At 53.7% G+C, this 19,573-nt stretch overlaps 4 protein-coding genes across 10 annotated transcripts in view; 2 read left to right on the top strand and 2 right to left on the bottom strand.

The window, feature by feature from the left end:
* The window catches only part of GTF3C1 (general transcription factor IIIC subunit 1), a 38,554-nt gene extending 37,725 nt beyond the window's left edge, over window positions 1–829 (top strand). Inside the window, exon 37 of the mRNA XM_038150697.1 lies at window positions 587–829. Coding sequence (XP_038006625.1) covers window positions 587–808 — 222 coding nt within the window. The 3' untranslated portion in view covers window positions 809–829. The remainder of the gene's footprint in view (window positions 1–586) is intronic.
* Window positions 830–1,332: 503 nt separating this feature from the next.
* Window positions 1,333–1,918, bottom strand: POLR3K (RNA polymerase III subunit K). Its single transcript, XM_038150718.1, has 3 exons — window positions 1,774–1,918; window positions 1,596–1,683; window positions 1,333–1,525 (listed from the first exon to the last, which is right to left on the bottom strand). Exons 1-3 carry the CDS (start codon window positions 1,882–1,884, stop codon window positions 1,398–1,400), a joined length of 327 nt encoding a protein of 108 aa, XP_038006646.1. The 5' UTR covers window positions 1,885–1,918; the 3' UTR covers window positions 1,333–1,397.
* On the top strand, window positions 1,780–4,653 carry SNRNP25 (small nuclear ribonucleoprotein U11/U12 subunit 25). 2 transcript variants are annotated; one of them, XM_038150716.1, is made up of 6 exons: window positions 1,780–2,045; window positions 2,116–2,206; window positions 2,285–2,390; window positions 2,472–2,546; window positions 3,563–3,625; window positions 4,459–4,653. In XM_038150716.1, the coding sequence occupies exons 1-5, from the start codon at window positions 1,920–1,922 to the stop codon at window positions 3,615–3,617; spliced, it is 453 nt and encodes a 150-aa protein (XP_038006644.1). In that variant the 5' UTR covers window positions 1,780–1,919; the 3' UTR covers window positions 3,618–3,625; window positions 4,459–4,653. The 2 variants fall into 2 exon arrangements, with proteins under 2 accessions (XP_038006644.1, XP_038006645.1); XM_038150717.1 differs by having other exon boundaries at window positions 1,849–1,973.
* A 123-nt stretch (window positions 4,654–4,776) lies between these two features.
* Window positions 4,777–19,573, bottom strand: part of RHBDF1 (rhomboid 5 homolog 1) — a 35,623-nt gene continuing 20,826 nt past the window's right edge. For all 6 annotated transcript variants that reach the window (XM_038150711.1, XM_038150709.1, XM_038150710.1 and 3 more), the window contains 15 exons: window positions 18,406–18,619; window positions 16,142–16,348; window positions 15,353–15,475; window positions 15,033–15,193; window positions 12,660–12,911; window positions 11,260–11,371; window positions 10,363–10,437; window positions 9,643–9,804; window positions 9,437–9,537; window positions 8,716–8,779; window positions 8,189–8,283; window positions 7,198–7,273; window positions 6,644–6,744; window positions 6,226–6,379; window positions 4,777–5,533 (listed from right to left, as the gene is read on the bottom strand). In XM_038150711.1, the coding sequence (XP_038006639.1) occupies window positions 5,114–5,533; window positions 6,226–6,379; window positions 6,644–6,744; window positions 7,198–7,273; window positions 8,189–8,283; window positions 8,716–8,779; window positions 9,437–9,537; window positions 9,643–9,804; window positions 10,363–10,437; window positions 11,260–11,371; window positions 12,660–12,911; window positions 15,033–15,193; window positions 15,353–15,475; window positions 16,142–16,348; window positions 18,406–18,619 (2,317 nt within the window). In that variant the 3' untranslated portion in view covers window positions 4,777–5,113. The remainder of the gene's footprint in view (window positions 5,534–6,225; window positions 6,380–6,643; window positions 6,745–7,197; window positions 7,274–8,188; window positions 8,284–8,715; window positions 8,780–9,436; window positions 9,538–9,642; window positions 9,805–10,362; window positions 10,438–11,259; window positions 11,372–12,659; window positions 12,912–15,032; window positions 15,194–15,352; window positions 15,476–16,141; window positions 16,349–18,405; window positions 18,620–19,573) is intronic.

The raw sequence follows: 19,573 nt of genomic DNA, 5'->3' as shown, positions 1-19,573 counted from the left end.
GTGCCACTTCTTCCCCAGGGCTTGTACCCTGTGGTGACAGTGCCAGCTGGGAGCGTTGCCAGTCATGCATATCCTGTTCTGGCTGTTCCAGAATGGATTCCTGGGCAATGTGAATTCAAACCCACAGAATCAAGCAATTCATTACCTCTATATTTTACAGAGTGGGGAACTTCAATCTAATTCCTGCCGATAAATTCACTAAGAACTGGTTTGGAAACCACAGACAGAGCTTGTCACACACCTATTAACCATTAACAAGGACTGGCACAGGTCTGGGATTGACATCTAGAGCAGCCTTAGATTTTTTGTAACTGGTCCTAAACGTTGACATCTGTTGCTGAGCACCTTCTGTGTCAGTAACCATGTATCAATTACTGTGCTTGAAAGTAACTAGATATATCCAGCTATAGCCCGAGCTTGCATGGTTTTATTAAGCTGTTTATTCTTTTTACCTTTGTGTTGTAACCATGGGCTCTTCAGGGGCTTCAAGTGAAGCCACTTTTGGTAAAAACTGTCCAAGATTTCTGAAAACACTGTAGCTAGAGCAGCATTCACAGCATATTGAAATATGTGAATTTTTTTGCAGGGTCTGGAAACTCTTGGTTGCATCAGACGATTCTACATGAAAAAGCCATCCCCAGTGTCACTCTTTTCTCAGCCAGTTGTGGAAGAACAACTACAGAATCCCAAACTGAGTGAAAGCCCAACCATCTACTACGAGCCCACGATAGACTGTACTCTCAGGCTGGGGAGAGTGTTCCCCTGCGACATGAATTGGAATAAATGGGTGCAGATTATCCCTGGATAGAAGAGGTCATAGGAACTTGGCTTAACCTGTGGGAGGGAGTGGTCATGGAGATTAAATGTTACAATTTGTGCTCCATCATATTTTTATTAAGTTATTTATCGTTTTTACTTCTGAATGTATTTAAATTGAGAATAAAGCTTGATGTTAAAACACAAGTCATACGTGATCCTACCTGAAGTATATTCTCCTTTTATCAGAAACTGGTTGCAGTGTATAGTTTGTAGTTCCTGCTTTAACTGACAGGGTTTTCACAGGTCACAGCACAGGCCCCTTTTTTCATTTTTGGTTCTCTGAAAGGCCACAGTGGTAACACTTCACCTCCGCTTTGCCTTCTGTGCTGTGCTCAGGGCTGGGGTTTCCTCACCGTGCTTCAGCTCCGTTACCTTCAGGCCCGTTTCCAGCACGGGTGTTCCGGTGTGCGTCTCTCACCCCTGCCCTCCCGGGGCCGCAGCACGGGCACAGCTCCCTGCTGCAGCCGCTTTGCCCTCCCTGCCAGGCCCGAAGCAACCACGCAGAGCCGCCTGCTTGCCCGCAGCGCCGCGTTTATTGCAGGAGCAGCAATAATCCTGATTCCCGCTCCCCGCGGCCCTCAGTCCCGCCAGCGGTGCCCGCACTGCGGGTTGCAGCACTTGTAGAAGGTGGTCATGGGCTCGTCGGCCGAGCGCGTCTGGATCTGCATGAAGTAGGCGCGGGGGTGCTCGCACTTGGGGCACGGCTCTGCGGGAAAGCGCCGTGAGGGGCAGGCGGGGCCCGGCGAGCCCCGCGCGGCCCCTCGGCGCGGCCCTACCTGCCGTGGAGTCCACGTTCTCCCAGGCCGCGGCGCCGCCCAGCACATCGTCCACCTCCTTCAGCCGCGGGTACTTCCTGCTCGTCACCTGCGGGACCGGCACCGGGAGCGGCTCAGCGGGCCCCGGGCACGGCGGGCCCCCGCCCCGGCCGCCCCCGCGCCCCCCGCGCCCCGGTACCTTCCGCGTCACGTTGCGCACGTAGGGACAGGTGGTGCAGGCGAAGCGGTGGCAGCGCGGCCCCTCCTCGGCCACCAGCACGTTCCCGCAGGCCGGGCAGAAGAGCAGCATCGCCGGTTCCGCCGCGCCGCCCGCCCCTTCCGGCGATGGCGGCCGAGGAGCCGGCGGAGGAGCCGGCGGAGGAGCTGGCGCACGCCGAGGTGCTGGAGCTGTTCCAGGCGGCGCTGGCGCGGCTGGTGCAGGACCCGCTGCTCTGCGACCTCCCCCCGCAGGTGGGCCCGGGGCGCGGGGGCCGGGCCGGGCCGGCGGGGCTGGGCTCACGGCCGTGTCACTCGCCCGCAGGTGACGGCGGAGGAGATCGGCTCGCAGGTGGCCCTGGAGTACGGGCAGGCCATGACGGTGCGGGTGTGCAAGGCGGACGGCGAGACCGTGCGTGCGTGCGGGGCCGGGCGGGCCGGGCCGGGCGGGGTCGGGGCGCGGCGGGCCTGACCCGGCTCTCCCCGGCCCGCAGCCGTGGTGGTGGTGCAGAACGCCTCGGTGCTGGAGCTGAAGAAGGCGCTGCGGCGGCACATCCAGCTGAGGCAGGCCCGGCAGGGCGGTGTCCAGCACCTCAGCTGGTGAGCGGGGCCGGGCGGGCGGCTCGGGAGCGCATCCCAGCCCGGTCCCGCTCCGCGGCTGCCCGAGTGTTATTCCCGCAGGAAGTACATATGGAGGACGTACCACCTAACGTTCAATGGAGAGAAGCTGGCGGATGACAGGAAGAAGCTGAGGGAGTGAGTTACCGAGTCAGCGCTGGGGGGCTGAGAGGAGCCCACGCAGCATCCCCAGGGGCAGGGCTGAGCTGGGAGGTTGTGCCCTAAATCGGGGGGTCCTGTGCTGGACATTGGCTGGGAGGTGGGACAGCACTGCCCACAGAAGTGGGACAGGCAGACTCAGAGGCTCTCTGCAGGACAGGATGGCCTTGGGGGGTTCCTCATCCTCAGCCAGCACCATCCTGCGCTGGGTTCAACCAGTTCAGAGCAGCCCACGGAACCCCTGGCCATCCCTCCCAAACTCCTGCAGATGGTTACAGTTACTCAGCTCAGCACAGATACTGATGCAGGATAGGAAAGAGCAGCAAACAGGAAATGAACAGGTTGCCCCGGGAGGTTGTGGATGCCCCAGCCCTGGCAGTGGCCAAAGCCAGGTTAGATAAGGCTTTGAGGAACCTGGCCTAGTGAGAGGTGTCCTGTCCATGACAGGGGTGTTGGGTCTGGATGGTCTGTAAGGTCCACTCCAACCCCATAGCATGCTGTGATTCTGTGAAGAATGACAGACAAAGAGGAAACCCAAGGACGGGTGCTGATCTTTGGAGCTGCTCAGCCACCTCTCAGACAGTCTGGTAACAACACTGCCAGGTGACTCCCATGTTGCCCTGCCCATTCTTGAGGCAAGGAGGGATGAGGCACTTCCTTGCAGTGCTGGGTCTGCCAGCCTGTTGCAGACCAGCAAGAAAAGGTGGTCTGAAGTACTAAAAATTCAGCAAGACAGCCCTAATCAAAGCTGTGCTTGGAAGAGAGAGCCTGGGTGACAGATGCTGCATTTCAGGGGTTGTTACAGTTAAAGATCAGCAGATCCTTCAATGCTGGCAGCATGTCTGGCATGCACAAGTGAGAATTCTAATGTGTCCTCTAGTAGAGCACAGCATGGGATGGTAGGAGTCCCTCTGTCCCTGGCAAAGATGAAGCTATGGGGTTTCACAGTTGTTTTCCTGGGAAGCTGGCATTTAACAGCCCAACTCTGTGTTCAGGTATGGCATCAGGAACCGGGACGAGGTCAGCTTCATAAAGAAGCTTCGGAAGTAACCTGTGGGGTGAGTCCCGAATGTCCACTAAGAGCTCCCAGTTCCTCATCTTCCCCAGGCCATGGTGTTGAGGCTCAGAGCTGATGCTGCTGCTCTCTGCTGGCTGGCAGAGTATTTCTGAATGTCTGTACAAGGCTGGTGCTTGTTCCAGATCCTGGAAGTGTTGTTTGTGCTCCTCTCAAGGTAGGGAATGATAATTCACCTACTTCAGGTAACATACACTTGGAGCAGCAGCAGGAATAGCTGACTCTATCTCTGACTGAGTTTAGACTCTCAATCTGCTTCTACATTGTCTTGAGACTCATTAAGCACAGTGTTCCTTCGCTGCTGTGATTGCTTCCAGGACCTTGCTTTCTTTTAGGCTTTTTAAATGTCTGGAAATCATTGTCAGGAGCATGGCTGGGTTTCTAACTCATGCAGACATAATTCTGGTATTAATACTGCTATTTTGAGAAAACTGCGCACAAACACAAGATGTGGCCAAGACTCTCAGGCTTAGTAAGTTTTAAATTATGCTTTTGGAAACAGTCACAGTGGCTGAAGAACAGGGGTAAGAGCAGCTTGTCCACAGCCTTGTGTTGTTTTGCTGCTCCAAGTAGCTGGGTTAAAAACTGTTCCTCTTTGACCACAGTTACCTTTTATTCTTCTTTCAACACTGCCATATTTTCAAGATCCAGTGTAATAAAAGGTGTGCCCTAACAACAGCCACCTGCTCCAGGGTGCTTGTGACCAGCAGTCACCTCTGGCACTGGCCGGTCCCCGCTGGACCATCATGGCAGCGTGGTGAGAAAAGCCCAGCATGCAGTAATCACTGTCACTGACAAATATTTTCTTTCTTAAACAGAGAGAGCAGAGAATCCAGCCCTACCAAGACCAGACTGTGGATTCACCATCTTCCTGGAGGAAAAGGCTGTCACACTTCAAAGAGGAACAAACTCCATTGACTGGACATTCTCACGTTTTTTACAGTTGCTGTTTGTGGTGTTTCCCTCTGAGCTGTATGTGGATTCCAGGGATTAAAGAGACCCTATAGTTTTCTGAGGCTTTTCAGGCCCTTATTTCCATATGCAGATGTGTATCTGGCTGGGTTGGGTGCTCCACAGGGTACACGAAACAGCAGGAGTGAGATTAAGTAACAAAGGTAGGCACAGACTACTCAGAACAATTCACAGTAGCTAAAACGCTACCTCACCGTTTAATCACCACCTTAGCAGTAGTAAACAACTCTGGTTAAAAATGTAGTATTGAAACTAGTGTAATAAAAATAATGGCAGCAGAAAAGGTTCAATACAATTGAACAAGGCACAAACATTCTGTTTTTCAGAGTCTTCTGAGATAAGGCAAACCATGCCTGCCAAGTGCTAAGGAGACAGTTTAAATTAACCACGGGCAGGGTTAGAAGTGTCATTGGATTAGAGGCTTTGTCCCCATGGAACTGGCACAGCAATGCAAAGACAGTCCATCTCCAGGGCCTGCTCGAGAAGCCAGTCTTTGCTGTCAGTGGAGCTGTGCATCCAGGTCGTATTTCTCGCAGAATTTGTCTGTGAAGGGTATACAAGTGAGGAACTCGCACCACTCGCACTTGATGGGGTAGAAATAGAACAGAATCACCAGTCCTGAGAAGAGTGCAATGAAGATGAGCTGGAAAACTATAATTTGGCATCGTTTCCTATATAAATCAAACTTCCCAAAGCTAATGTAGGGCAGGAAGGCAAAGGAGAGGAAGAAACCACTGACAAATCCTGAAATGTGAGCGAAATTATCAATCCAAGGCAGGAGGCCAAAGGCAAAAAGAAAGAGCACCACAGCCAGCAGCTTGAAGAAAGCCCTCCATGGGCGTGCCAGGATTTGCCAACTCTGGAAGAGCTCCACAAAGAGACAGGCCAGAATTCCAAACTGGGATCCTGCAGGGCCAACCTGCAGAAGAAGAGCATTACAGATAAAGTCAGGCTCGTGGCACCTGCCTGGCCTCTGCAGCCAGCTCCAGGAATTAGTTACTTCTTACTCAAATCCTGTTCAGTGGTTCTTGGCAGAGACCCTGCAACTTCATCCAGATAATGGGGTGCCAGGAGTAAAGGGGCCTGGTTGGATTTAGGATCAAGGTGTGAGGCCAGAACAGACTAAGGAGGGCAGATGTGGTTCAAGTTGCCAGAGGGGAGAAGCCCTTCAAGGCAGTCTCCTGGCTCCCCCCACCCACCAGGTAGTTTTCCTTATGAAAGGAGCTGGAAGGCTCCTCCAGGTCCGGCCATGCAGCCTCCTGTGGGCACGGTAAGCTCTGCTCTTTGTCACTCTCAGGTGGAGGTATCTGACACCACACTTGATTCCAAGCCTGCCTGGGGCCTCTCTCACCCAATCCCCCATCTGTTATGGGAAGCAGCCTTTTTCCTGCAGCAGCCCAGGCCAGTGACTTGGAAAGCCCATGGTACCCCGGGGGATGGTGCTGCTCAGCAGTTAAATGATGGTGTGGTGCCATCCTCGAGCTACAAGTGCCAAGGCTGCAGTGGTGAGCCCAGCTCTGGTGGCTCTGCCTCAGCCACAGAGGCACAGGCATGTAGAGAAGGGTTGTGCTCAGGGCAAGTTACCAGGACCCTGGGCTGCAGGAGACCCACCTCTGCTCTGTAGGGTAGGAATATTGCACTGGCAAGGTTCCCAGTGATGCCACTGAGAAGGTAGATGATGGAGATGCGGTGCCATCCTGCCAGCTTCTCTAGGTCCCGCAGGATCGTCATTTGGAAACAGACTGAAACCAGACAGTGCAGGATCCTGCCAAGGGCAGAGTACAGGAGCTGAAGCAGCAGCCACTGAAGTCACCCCTGTGCTCGCGTTCTGTCCCCAGCCTTGCTCAGAGTTCCTGCTCTGGCCTTGCCCATGCTGCTAATCCCTCCCAACAAACACAGGATGGCAAACCTTGGCAGAGAGCACAGCTCAGATCCCTGTGTCCCCACGAGGGACAGCCACAACCCCCACAGCAATCCCCAGGCTGAGGGTGCCCCCCTCCCTTAGTGGAAGTTTTACACCTCTGCTTACCCGGCGTGGAGGAAAAGCGAGAGCCAGAGGCGGTAGAACTGGTCAGGGACTTCTGGGTTTAGGAAAGGAAGGAGCCCACAGACATCATCCATGCAGTGCACCTAGGGCAGAAGTGGGTGTTGAGAGGGGTCCTTCTCCAAGCAGATAGCTCTGGAAGAGGGGCTCCCCTGCCACTTCTCTTTGAACCATGTCCCAAGCATTGTCTCCAACACGAATTTACACAACCCCATCCCTTCCCTGTGGCAGCTTTAAGCCCTCATTTTTCACCCCAGCACCCCGAGCAGACTGTGGATCCTTCTCCCACTGCTGTCACAGTGGTCCCGTGCTGGCCTTTCACAGCTGCCAGCCCAAGTCCCAAACTGGCCCCCAAATGGGGACAGATGCAGCCACCTCTGCCACTCCAGCCAGGAGCAGCAGCTTCCTCCAGGCCCAGGGTGGGACAGGACACAGGACTCCCACCTGATCTGCAGCACTGCCACCCCAGATCCTGCCAAGCTGCTGAGGGCACCTGGAGGGAGGAGGGCAGCCATAGAACCCCCCAGGTGCACCCTTACCTGAGAGCAGAGCGTTGCCTCCTCGTGGAAATAGCCCCGCATGAATTCACAATACTCCCGAGAGGTAATTTCACACCTGCAGGAGGCACAAGTCACACATGGAAAGAACAATGGATCATTCCTGTGCCCTCCAGGCCACCCACTCTCCTTTTCTCATCCCATCCATGAGAACTGATGCCTTCAGCTGCCCCTGACACGGTGTAGTGTCACAGCAAAGGCACAAACACATTCCCATTTGAGCCCAGTGCCTCTCCACACACCCCTCCTGCTTCTCTCCTCCAGGAAAGCTCCACAGACCTGCATGCCATGGCTCCAAGGCAGATCCTAAAGCTGCTGTTTAGAGATGGGAAGAGCCACCAGAGCCTGAGGAAGCTGTGTTTCAGACTGGGGGAGTCTTGTACCTCTGCAGCTGGCAGAGGGGAAGGGGGGCTATGTCAAGAGTGTCCTGGTCATGACCTTCAGGGACAGAGAAACTCCTTGGGGCAGCACACATTTTGCTCCCTAGCAGGGAAAGCCAAGCCCAAGCACTGGGTTAGTAATCAAGCTCAGGGATAACATGAGAAAAACAGCATTTTCCTATTTTGCAAACCTAGAGTGGGCCATTTCCTGGCATCTCCTTTGAGTGCCCGGGGACTGCAGGCTGGGGACAATGGAGCCTGTCAGGAACAAGCTGGCCATTCCTAAGGAAAAGTGCAGAACTCTCCAGCACAATGGTTCAATCCCTCCAAACTAGTATGCAAATCCCTCCGTACTGCAGGAACAGTTGAGTGAGATACACTGCTATGCCAGCCTCAGGCTGGCTGTTAACTCCTGCTCATCCCAGACTCCTGCTCCATGTGGGAGTCCTGTCATGGCTCTGTCCAACTCCCCTTCCCAGCAGGGCTCTGGGCTGTGGGTGGAAAGGACGAGGGCAAATGGCTGTGTCTACAACCTGAAAGGGCCCCGTGTCTCACCCAACACCCAGCCCCTCCATATGGGTAAAACTCACTACCTTCCCTTGGTCCCAATGCAGCAGGGCCGGCCTGTAATCACACAGTCCATGTGGAGGTGGTTGGTGTAATTCCCAGCACTGTTTTTTGTGCAGATCTGGAAAACAACAACAGGCTGCAGTCAGACAGCCACAGCTTTGCTTGCTGGCTGGGTAAAATCAAAACAGCCCCTTGGGAAGAAGCCAGATCCAGACACAGCTCCCTCTGACAGCAGGATGGTGCCTGATACTCCATCTGCCCGAGCATCAGTTGACACCTCCTCTCCAGCCCGAGGCTGAGTTGGTTTCCATCTCCCTGTTACCCTGACAGGATCCAGGGCTTTAGCTGGCACAGGACAACTTTTGTTGTTGAAAGGCTTTGAGCCTTGGCTGGGCACAGCACAGCTGCCCTGAGCTGGTGTTTGTGACAAGCAGCAGAAGCTGCACCACGGGCCCTGCCCTCCCACCAGCACAGCTGAGGCTCTGCACAGGGAGATGCAAATGCCACACTGCAGCTGCCCATGCAGGCCTGTGCCTCCGGCCATGCTCACCGGCCACTTGGTGATGTCATCTGGCCACTCGTGGGGCTCCATCGAGGCTGGCTGCTCACACACCCTGCAGCAACAAAGCACAGATCAGCCTGAGAAATACCTTTCCCCAGCACCAGGTAGGATTTCCACACTTTCCCTGTGCCCAGGCTGCCATTCCACAGCTCCCTGTGTCCCTGTGTGGTGACACTGACACACCAGACCAGATCAGCCAAGGCCACGCTGGTCAAAGCCTCAGTCTCTTTCCAGCAGAGATCACAAAGGCAGAGAGCACACGGCTGCCCAGCAACAAACTGGATCCTTTCCAGGTGGACACACCCCAAGGGCAGGGATTCAGCTGGTTTCAGCTGTACAGCAGCCCGCAGTGACTGTGCCAGGGCAGCCAGCAGCTGGCTGGGCTCCTGGACAGAGGTGTGCCAGGCTCGGGACCGCTGCCCCTCAAGCAGGGAGCTGTGCAGGGAGCAGGTGAGGAGAGGGAGAGGGTTGAGGAAGGCACCCACAGCTCACAACAGGCCTCTGTTCAGGTGGGCAGCCCACAACAGAGACCAGGGGTGAGGAGAAATATGATCACACCCTGCATCAGCCTTCCCTACAGTGCAAGGACATCACTGCCCCACACCCCTCCAGAGCTGCTGCTGCCTCATCCAGCAATCCACTGGCCTGGGACTGACTGTACAGCAGCCCTGTCCCCCCGAGGATGGCAGCAGAACCAGGCAGGACCTACCTGGGGTCCTGATGACAAACAGAGCCAAACTGCCTCTTGTTCCCTGCCAGCATCGGTGTGCTGGGGTGATGGGGCCACTTCACCCACACGGCCAGCGTGGACTGCAGGAGAGAGGAGAGGTGTCACCATGAAGCCCAGGGGAAGAAGCATCAGCAGAAGCGGCCCTGAGGCTGCAGGGCCGGCAGGAGAAGGGCCGTGGCACTCACTGAGCACTCCTCCTCTGAGGTCTGCACGCAGCCTGACTTGTCGTTGCGCACGCAGCACGCCGAGTGCTTCTCCTTCTCCCGCTTGGCGCTGATGAAGCTGTGCACCTGCTGGTCCTGCCTCATGCACGGGGAGAACTTGGCCCCCAGGTGGATCAGGGCCTCCTGGCAGAGATGGAAACACTCAGCTCAGCCAAGGCAATGATTGCCTGGGCAGAGCAGGCTGGGGGAGCTGCTAGGGGTAGCCCTATCCCCACTCAAGGGCCAGGGACAAGTCCTGCATGATGAAGCCCAACACACACTGTGCACATTCTCCATATTTGCTTTGGAGACAGGTCCAGAACAAAAGTTCAGGGACTTCCTTGCCCATAGCCCCAGAAAGACCAGCACTATGGCTGGGAAAGAAAACTTTGTGACGTTTCCTCTTCATTTTTGTCTTTCCCAGGGGAATGGCATCAGGAAAGCTGTCACACACCGTCCAACTCCTGCATTTTTCTAACCCCGTGCTTGTCTTTGTAGGGTGCAAAGCAGGAAAGCCAAGGTCCATCCCAACCTCCAGGCACTCCATTCTGCAGGGTAGTTGGGGCTGGGAGCACTGCTGCTCCCTGACAGTGACAGCAGATCCCTGGGCTCCATGCAGCAGAGGGCTCTGGTCCATGGGGGGCACAGCTGCAGCACACAGTCCCCCATCCACCCGCTAAGAGTCCCACCAACGGCACTCACTGAGCTGGGGCCGATCCAGAAGTTTTCCTGCTGAACATATTTGACATTTTCATAAACCCCTCTGTTTCGCAAGACCTACAAGGAGAGAAAGCAAGAGCCCTGTGAGCTCCAGCCCCCAGGGACTGGTGAAACCAGCCCCCGGGATGAACAGGAATCCCCACAGCCAATGACAGGGCCCACAACTCTTTCCATCTGTTTTTTTTGCAGGATCACGTGCAAACCCCTATCAAAGTGTGGGCACCTTCAAGTTAAGGTTTCATTTTAAATGTCAATCTGTGGCAACTTCAACTTTGAAGAAATCCCAGGATCTGGAGCCCTTGCAGTGGCCAGAGCCTGCACAAAGCTCCATAGAGCTGAGCAGCACAGGCAGTGCAGGCCCAGGTGCTCTGAAAGCTGTCAGATATACAGCTGAGAAGCTGCCCAGGCATCTCCTGCATGGAGCAGGGACATGGCTGTAGAGATATCTGTACCCCAGAAACCTTTAACAACGTGTGGGGAGGCTACAAACAGCCTCAAGATCAGCTCCCAAAGTCAGACAAGTCAGTTTTGCTCCTGGCAGAAACAAAATCCTACAACTGTAGCTAAAATTCAGCTCAGGTTTGAAGTATTTCCCTGCCCTGATCATCCTTCTGGTCTCCACCAGGAGGGGAACAAGCTGTTTGGAAGTGCTGCCAGCACAGCCACCGTGTTTTGTGTCAGATATAATCTGACATCAGGAGCACTGTGGCTGCAGGAGGGACAGAAGGGGGTGTGGGGGCTCCCAGAGACCCTCCAGGCAGCCCCCCCAGGCTGGACAGCAGGTACCCAGCCAAGAAGGCAAGGAGCCAGTGTGCTGTGACACAACAGCTGAGGGCTAAACTCAATCACACTCCAGGCATGTCAGGGGGATTCACTCACTGAATCAACAGTTTCATGTTGTGAGAACCCCACAGGGGCGATGCCGTAGATGCACACAGCGAGGATGGTGATGAGCGAATGCACAAAGGTGACCCAGTAAGTGAAGAAAGGCCTGGATGGAGGGAACAGAAAAGGATCAGAGGCAAAAACACAGGCATATTACACCTGCTAACAGAACAGAGGGGGAAAGCTGCTTTTTTCCCCCAGAAACCTCACTAGAATCTGGGGTACATGGCCAGGATCACCTAGGATTGCTCAGGACAGGAGGCAATGACCTAAGGTCTTGCTGAAGACAGAACCTGTTTACTCTGACTCCCCCATTACCCTGGACAACCACCCTTTCCCAAGAAAACATCCATGGGAACACCAAAGCCTGATGCTGAACGGTGCTCTGTTTCTGAAATAACTACTCTAGGGGAATGACCAGAGGCAGGGATAGCGGAGCCCTGCTGTTCACCACAGGACAGTGCAGGTGGCACAGAGACCTGCAGTCCCTCCAGGCAGCAGAGACACGGTGTGACACACCATGAGGAGCTGGGTGAGGCCCCAGCGCACAGCCACACAAACATGCTGCTGTCAGCTGCAGCTGGCTCTGCACTCCAAGGGACAAAGATGGGGGGCTGCTGTCAGCTGCAGCTGGCTCTGCACTCCAAGGGACAAAGATGGGGGGCTGCTGTCAGCTGCAGCTGGCTCTGCACTCCAAGGGACAAAGATGGGGGGCACAGCAGCACCCAGTGACCCCAGTCCCCCAGGGCCAGCAGCAATCCCTTGCTCAGCAGTTCATGGGTGGGGAAACTCAGGGCACTGGGAATATTTCTTTGTTTGCTCTGGGGTGTCTTGACCCCCAGGGGAGCACTGACTCTGACCCTCATCCATGGAGAAAGTTTCTTAGACTTCAAGATAGACTAGAATTCACAAAAGTTCGAAATAGAGAGTAGTGTAGGTGTATCACTTGGTGAGAAATTGAGGTTTTGGGATTTTTAGTATGTTGTGCATGGGAGCAAGATGGAGGGCACAGGGTGTCGCCCTGGGTTTCTTCTCCATGCTTCTTCTTCCTTCTTCTTCATGGGTTTGGGTGGCATTTTGTAATTGGGCAGAACAGTCCACATTGCAGGCTCTTTGGGATCAGTTATTGGGTTAAAAGGGAAAATAATCTAGGTGATAGTTCTTAATTGGATAGTTTAGTCTTAAAAGACCTTGTAACAAGACATTGTTAACCATTTTGAGCCTTCTAATGAAAAGCTGCCGAACTCACAGTAGTGAGACTGTTTTACTGCTCAGAAATAACAAACACCTGAGTCCGAACACGAACTACTGCCTCAAGTACCTTCAATCCAGACCCAGAGAAACCCACAACTGGCACCCCACAATGGGGAGCGCCCCGCGAGCGCAGCTCTCACCTGTGGTCATCCATGTCCTCGATCTGCCGCTTGACGTAGCTGTCGATGCGCTTGCGGTACGTCCTGTTGGTCAGCTTGCCCACCATGCCCAGCCCGTAGGGCCTCTTCTCCTTGGCAAAGAGCTTCCTGACGGGCACGGCGATGCGCTGGCCGCGCCTCTGCGGGCTCACGCTCACCACCTCCTGCCGCAAGCGCACCTTGGGCTGCGCCAGGCCCCCGTCCTTCTGCTTCCTCCAGCCTCGCTCCAGGGGGCTGCAATCAAGAGCAGGACAGCCGTAGGGACCAGCTTTTCCGAGGCCTTGGTGGCAGACAAGGTGCCCTGAAGCTGTGTTTCAAAGGGTTACACAGAGCCAGGAAAGGGAAGCACAGAAGTGGCAGAAAGCACAGCAAACACGCAGAGAGTGGCACAAGGCTGCTGTGCCAAACTAAGCCCCACCACCGAGGAGCTCTCGAGGCTTTGAAGTGTTTCAGCAACAGGATGAAACGGGGAGGCTGCAACAGGCACCACTGCAGCCTCAGGCATGTCCACTTCCTCCCCTACTTCAATCCTCTTACTCTGCCCTCTGCTATGAAATGCAAGTGAAGTTTAGCCCAAGAGTGGAAATACCCACCTTTAAATGTCAGTTCAATGTCTCACTTCAATGTGACTGGACTAGCAAACTGGACAAAAGTGAATCCAAGCAACTTCCCAGACCAAGAAGGCAGCACTGTCACAGGCTGCAAGCTGTACCAGCTACCTCTCCCAACCTCTCTTCCATTCCTCCCTTATTTGTACCAATGTCTGCATTTTTCAGAATTAAAAAAGCAGGCTTCAACAACACAATAAAAATCCTGAGCATCCCAAGCTAAAAGAAGGCTTTTTTGTCAAAATAGATCTGATGAACATTGCACAGGTTACTGGTGAATAATACCTACTTTTAAAGTCTCCATCACATTGAGATAAATTTGGATTTCCTTGCTCTTAGACAGCAGTGTGAAGGTCACATCTCAGACCTGACCAAAGAAACGCAACTACTTCCCATGTCACCCTCCTCATTGCCTGGCACTGCAGGAGGCATGCTCCTGACACCTGCTCTAGTCCAGTGTACCTCCTCTGGCTTCCCAAATGTCCCACTCCACACAGACAGTGCTTGTCAGAAGTGCTGAGAGAAAACAGCCAACAACCTTTCTTCTGAAAGATGACTGGAGTATCTGGAGAGATCATGACAGCTCTGAAGGACAGGCAAGCAACAGCATAAGGGAGAATCTGAACCTCTGTAGCCAAAATACTGCTGGAAACTTCAGCTCTTTTCATATTGCACCTTGCAGAAGATGCATTTGAATGTCCCAATTTCCCCTTGGGAAGTCCTTCTGCAGCAGACAGTGCAGGTTCCACTGCAGCCTGCTCTTGCCTAAGAGGTCAAGTGGTTTCTGTGGGGCGGACCTGCTGCTTCCCAGTGCTTCCAGTGCTGGAAATCTCCCCATGCCCAAACACCTCACCACGTGAAAGGACACCCAACTGTGACTCTGATAACAGCTCTCTGAAGCGTGAAAAAATGTATTTTCCTCAATAAATAAAACTATTTAAGAAGATTCAAAGGGAACCAAGAAGACTGAAACCATCTCAGAGGAGTGACAACAAACTCCCACCATTTGTGCTTCCCCTTATGTTAAACTGAGTGAAGTTCTTGGAAACACTTGAAGGGAAAGTGCCAACACAGCAAGATGGGCTGAGAGCAGCAGAACCACAACAAGGACCTCCCTGTCTGCTCCATGTTCACACCCAGCAGAGCTCTCTGCTGGGGTGAGCTGACTCGGAAGCAACACAGAGCAATTACTAAGTACCAGTTACTCAGGTGGAAAAAATCCAGGCATACAGTACAGCACCACCCACATATTTGTAGGGCTCTCAGCATCAGTGCCACACCTTTCTCTCATTTCAAGTGAGGAATGCAGCCCAGCTCGACACTCTGCAATGCTTCACCGCTCCTTGGAGCATGAGAACAGTTACTGGTGACTGTGGCAATGGCAACAGCTTTCTCACTTTGCCATGCTCTCCATAGCCAGAGGCTGGGCCCTCAGCATCCTCACAGTTGATTTAAAGTGTCTTTTGCTTCCTCAAGGCATGATACAATCTCTGAAATGTATTAGTAAGAAGCTGGAAGTTGCTGGAGTGAGTGCAGAAGTGGCCTTAGAGTCACCTTTCACATCACGGGTAGCTGGGGCAGAAGGTCTTCAGCTGGATTTAAAGAAAACCTATCAATGCACCTGCTCTGAGCTCTGCACCAAGCACCCACAGCACTCAGATCGTGGCTTCCTCCATGCAGGAAGCCCCATTCCAAATGGGTAGGCTACCCCATGCTAGGTTTTGACAACTACCATGAAGATACTCACAGTAGTAAGTGGCTTCTTTCAAGCTCATTTTTGTCCAAAGCACCTCCTGTGAGATCTGTCTGATCTGGAGGTTTCACCTCAGCATCTTTGATTGCAGCTTCTGATGGTGACTCAAACACTTCATCCGGGTACGTAGAGAGCTCCTCATGAAGGACTCCTTCCTGGGCAGAGAGACAGCAGTCCCATCAGAAGAAGCCAACATCCCACTCGAGACAGCAGCCCTGGCAGAAAGCAGTGCTGCTCTCTGCAACACACAGTCCTGCCAGAACCAGAGTCCTGCTCTGCCTCTGGGCCAGCACCGTGCCAGACCTGCCCCTCACCCGAGCGAAGAAGGACGTGTCGAGCTCATCTGGGAAATCCACCGTGTCCTCCTCCAGGAAGCTGGCAGGGGTGAAGCTGCGCCGCTGGGCCCTCCTCAGGGTGCTGTCCTTCACAGAGCGGCCCTGCAGCCAGGGACAGGGACATGGGGACACTGCCAGAACCTCACAAACCCACCCCAGCCAGCGCACAGGCAGCCCACGTGCTGAGCTTGGTTCGTGCTTGCGGATGGAGCACAGCAGACGTGATGTGTGACACCTTCCTGGTGAGACACACAGCTGTCACTCCACTTCTCAACCCACGGCACCCACCTCCAGCTTGCCACGTGCTCCTCTAGCACACATTGTACAATGTGTCTGGCCAAACCACAGCGACGGCTGCTACTGGACACAGCAAAAAACATCACTGAGCCCAGGGCAGCAGGACAGGGCAGGATGAAGAGGCTTGTACAGCAAGAGCCTCAGGTGTTTCTGCTCTTCCCTGGCTGCTTACCAGGTGCACATGGACCACCCAAAGTTCCAGACAGGCTGAACTGCACCTGCTAGAATGCTCTGAGGCTGCTGGCCGTGGGAATCAAAGTCCCCAGAGAAAAAACAAGACCTGTACCAAAACCGAACCGCCATCCCCGCTTTCTTGCCAATCCTGCCTCCTGTACACACGGCCGAAACACACCAGGAGGTGACTTCATTTCCTCCTCCAGCACAGCTATCCCATTCCCTCTGCTGCACAGCTCCTTGCCCCCACGTCCCAGGGCAGAGGCGCCTGTGGCCCGTGCCCTGCGGCAGCGGTACCTTCACCAGCGCGGCGGCCGCTCGGAAGCTCATCTTGGCCACGGACTCGCGCTTGCGGCGCCGCGGGAGGCGGTTGAAGCCCGAGCGGGAGCTGGTGAAGGAGCAGAGGGAGGTGGCCCCGGGTGTGATGGGCGTGTGGGGCATGCTGCAGCCGTCCGTGTCCTCGGCCATCCGGAACGCTCGCCCCCGCGCCAGGGGGTCGATGATCTGCCAAGAGGAGCAGCCCATCAGTCCAGCCACCCCCAAAGCCCGTCCTACCGAGCCTCCTCTGTCCTCTTGAGACCATGACAGGGGCCTGGCTCCTGGACTGACCAAGAACCAGGCTGGAGGGAGCAAAAAGCAGTTCTACAATAGGGAGATAAGGAATAACCTAATGGTTTTCTTCTCTTTTGTTAGTACTGACTATTGTCAACCAGTCTGTTCCAGTATCTCACATAAGACTCCAAACCTCCTCCAGCCCTTCCTAAGCTCTTGGTTTCGTTGTCTCCCATGCCAATGAGCTCAACAGTCAGAAAATGTGCTGCCTAAATAGGAGTTTGAGAAATCCCTGAAAACAGAAATGTTCTTTCTTTAGTTAGTTTCCTTCCTGATACTGGACAGCCCAGGACTTAAGCAGTTTCCTGTTATCCTGTTGAAACTTTACTGTATATTTACATCTGCTTCCATTAATTAAATTTAACAGCTGGATAAAGCAGGCAAGCTTCCAGGAGCTGCAAGCCCTTCTTTGGGACTCCCCAGGCCAGTGCTCTCACTTATTCCAAACATACGAATCAACGTAATGAAAATATTGCCTTCAGCCACAAACCTTGCCTCTGTCCTTACATCATCACAGCTGTGGTTTCCATAAGACCTCTATGCTTTATCCCAAGGTTTTACGAGCTTTTTTAATCCACAGTTGCACACTCAACAGGAAGCTTAATGGGCTCACACCTACTGACTCCAGGTTCTGATTTAATGTAGCCCACATACAGCTCAACAATGTTGCTAAGTCTCCCGTGACCAAAGATTAGGTGCAAGACATTTAACAGAAAAGAAGACAAGAAGGCAAAATGTGATTGAAAAATGCACTACATCGTCCTCTGCTTTAGTGATGCCACCAGGCTGCAGGTCACAAACTGACCTGCTTTGGAAGGAATTGTTTTCCCATTCACTCAGTAGTGCTCACCAAAGCACAGCACACCAATTACTGCTGCTGAGGGGAGGGTGGAAAGCTGGATATTGTGGTTAGTTCTGGTCACTGGATGTGCTCATCTGGGCCCTGCTCCCTTGGGTCACACCTAAAGGTAATGAGCAGGAAGCAGCACCAAACCCAGGTGCTCTTTGCAGACACTCAAAACCACTTCTGAGGACCCATAAGCAGAGCTGTAGCACCACAGATGCAAGAGACACTTTTCAAAGTCCTAAAATATAACCAGGTTTCTATGGGGACAGTAGCTGTGCTACAGCCTGCATTCTGCTTGGGGCAGGGCAAATGTCCCCAGTGATTCCAGCCCTGCTACTGTACATTTGGGTCCAACGTAGTGGTTCCTCTGGGCACAACACAGTTCTGTCCTTCAAAATGGCAGCAGAAAGCCTGAGCTGAGAGCTGCTGGTCATGCTGCACACCCCTGACCACCACAGTCACAGCATGACAAACAGCTCCAAGCCACCACAACAGCTGAGGGATGTCAGCCAACGAGACCAGAGAGAGACTGCTGGAGAGAGAGCTGCCAAGCTGTACCTGGGACGGGAGAAGTGTCTGAGCACAGAGCCCAGACGTGTCAGGGCAGAGCTCAGCCCGCAGATGGGTCACAGCTGAAGACACCGAGCAGGGAGCTCAGCGATGGCCTCGCCTCTTGTTGTGATGCACTAGATTGTTATTTGGATACTGCACTGGGTGTTGTGTTATACAAATGTTTCCCCCCTTTCCTCAGATGGTGTATCCCTTGGATAAGGTGATTTGTCCCTTGAAGCCCCTCCCTTCGCCCCTCCTCACTGTGTCCCCTGGGCTGTGGCCTTCCGTCCCCGCCTCCCATTCCGCGGGTATAAATGTCCCTCGAGATTGGAACTCTCTCTCTCTTCTTCACCTGGAAACCCTACGATGCAGATGTCCCCTTCCAGCTAATAAACAGGACATCAGAACCACGTGGAGAAAGAGCGCTTCTCGTCCTTTACTTTGTCCACGTAGGATCCGTGCGGGCTAAATCCCAAACTAGCCGGGGGGATTTACAGCCTGAAACCCACGGGTTCCTTCAGCCTCTGTCCCTCTGTCCCAGGTTACTCACCTTCTGCATGCCCAGCTGGCAGGGTCCCACGTAGAGAGGAGGAGGGGTCTCTGTGCTTGTCAGAGAAATATTGTCCTGGCTGGGCAGGTCCATCTCCCGGATGACCTGAGGCTTGAGCTTCCCGTAGCGCAGGCTGCAGTGGCGGAGGCTCTTCCTCTGCCATTTCTGAGTGGCATCGCTGTCTTTGCTCACCCCAAACCAGTCTGCTGTGCCTCTGAAAGATGCCAGCAGACAAGTGCTAAGAAGAAGGATGCTTGCTTGGACTATGCACGTGAAAAGACAAAGCCCTGGTGGTCACTTCCAGCCCACCCCAATTCAAAGACAGAACTCTTTCCCAGGAGCATCTCGCAGCTTGTCCTCAGCTGGTTTTAGCAACCTGACAGATGCTGAATTTATCCAGAAATGTTTGACCATCAACAGCATTCTGTCTCTTAAGACAGAAGAAAAATGACAGGAGTTATTCACTGTGGGCAAAGGACAGCTTGTTCCGAGTTTTTCTAAAAATAAAGGAAAATAAATGATACAGAAATTCAGAAAATAACTTGGTGAAAGGTGTTTTTTTACTTTAAAAACCATCTATTGCAAACACTTACCATCTTCAGGCCAGCTCTAGGTCCCCATTGTGAGACTGTTTCATAGCTCTTGTCCCAAAAGGCACCAGAAATCTCCTTCTCTCCCAGCCTCCCCTCCACACTCCCAGAATCTCCCTAACTTCTCCTTCTTGTGCTGCAGGGTTTCTAACCTCCTCAAGGGTTGCATTAACAGCAAAACTTGCTGCAGTTCTGGTCTCTGCAAAGGCAGACACACACACACCTAAGCTGCTGGTTGCAGAAGCAGGAGCACAAGGCTGCAGCCACAAGGCAAGTTTGCTGCCAAGTGGCTGCTGCCACAGAAGAGCAGTGGATCAGAAGCAAAATCCCAAGGAAGGCAGGGAGGGATCAGGATAAGTCAGACTAAAAGCCTATTTCAAATCCTGCAGGACAGCTGGTACCCTAAACTGACAGGGGTCATGGCAGCCCTGCCAAGCAGTTCCCACCATGGCTAATCCAGCCTCAGGAGATGACAAGCTGTCAAGCTGTCTCAGCCTACAGCTGGCTGGCCCAGGTGCTGAAACCTGAAAGTCCAAGCCAAATCCAAACCCTTGGCCTCAGCCCCCCTGCTCAGGGGC

The sequence above is a fragment of the Motacilla alba genome, chromosome 14 (genome assembly GCF_015832195.1).
Source record: "Motacilla alba alba isolate MOTALB_02 chromosome 14, Motacilla_alba_V1.0_pri, whole genome shotgun sequence".
Classification (NCBI taxonomy): Eukaryota; Metazoa; Chordata; class Aves; order Passeriformes; family Motacillidae; genus Motacilla; species Motacilla alba.
The sequence above is the reverse complement of the archived record's forward strand: the minus strand, read 5'-3'. Positions and strand labels throughout refer to the sequence as shown.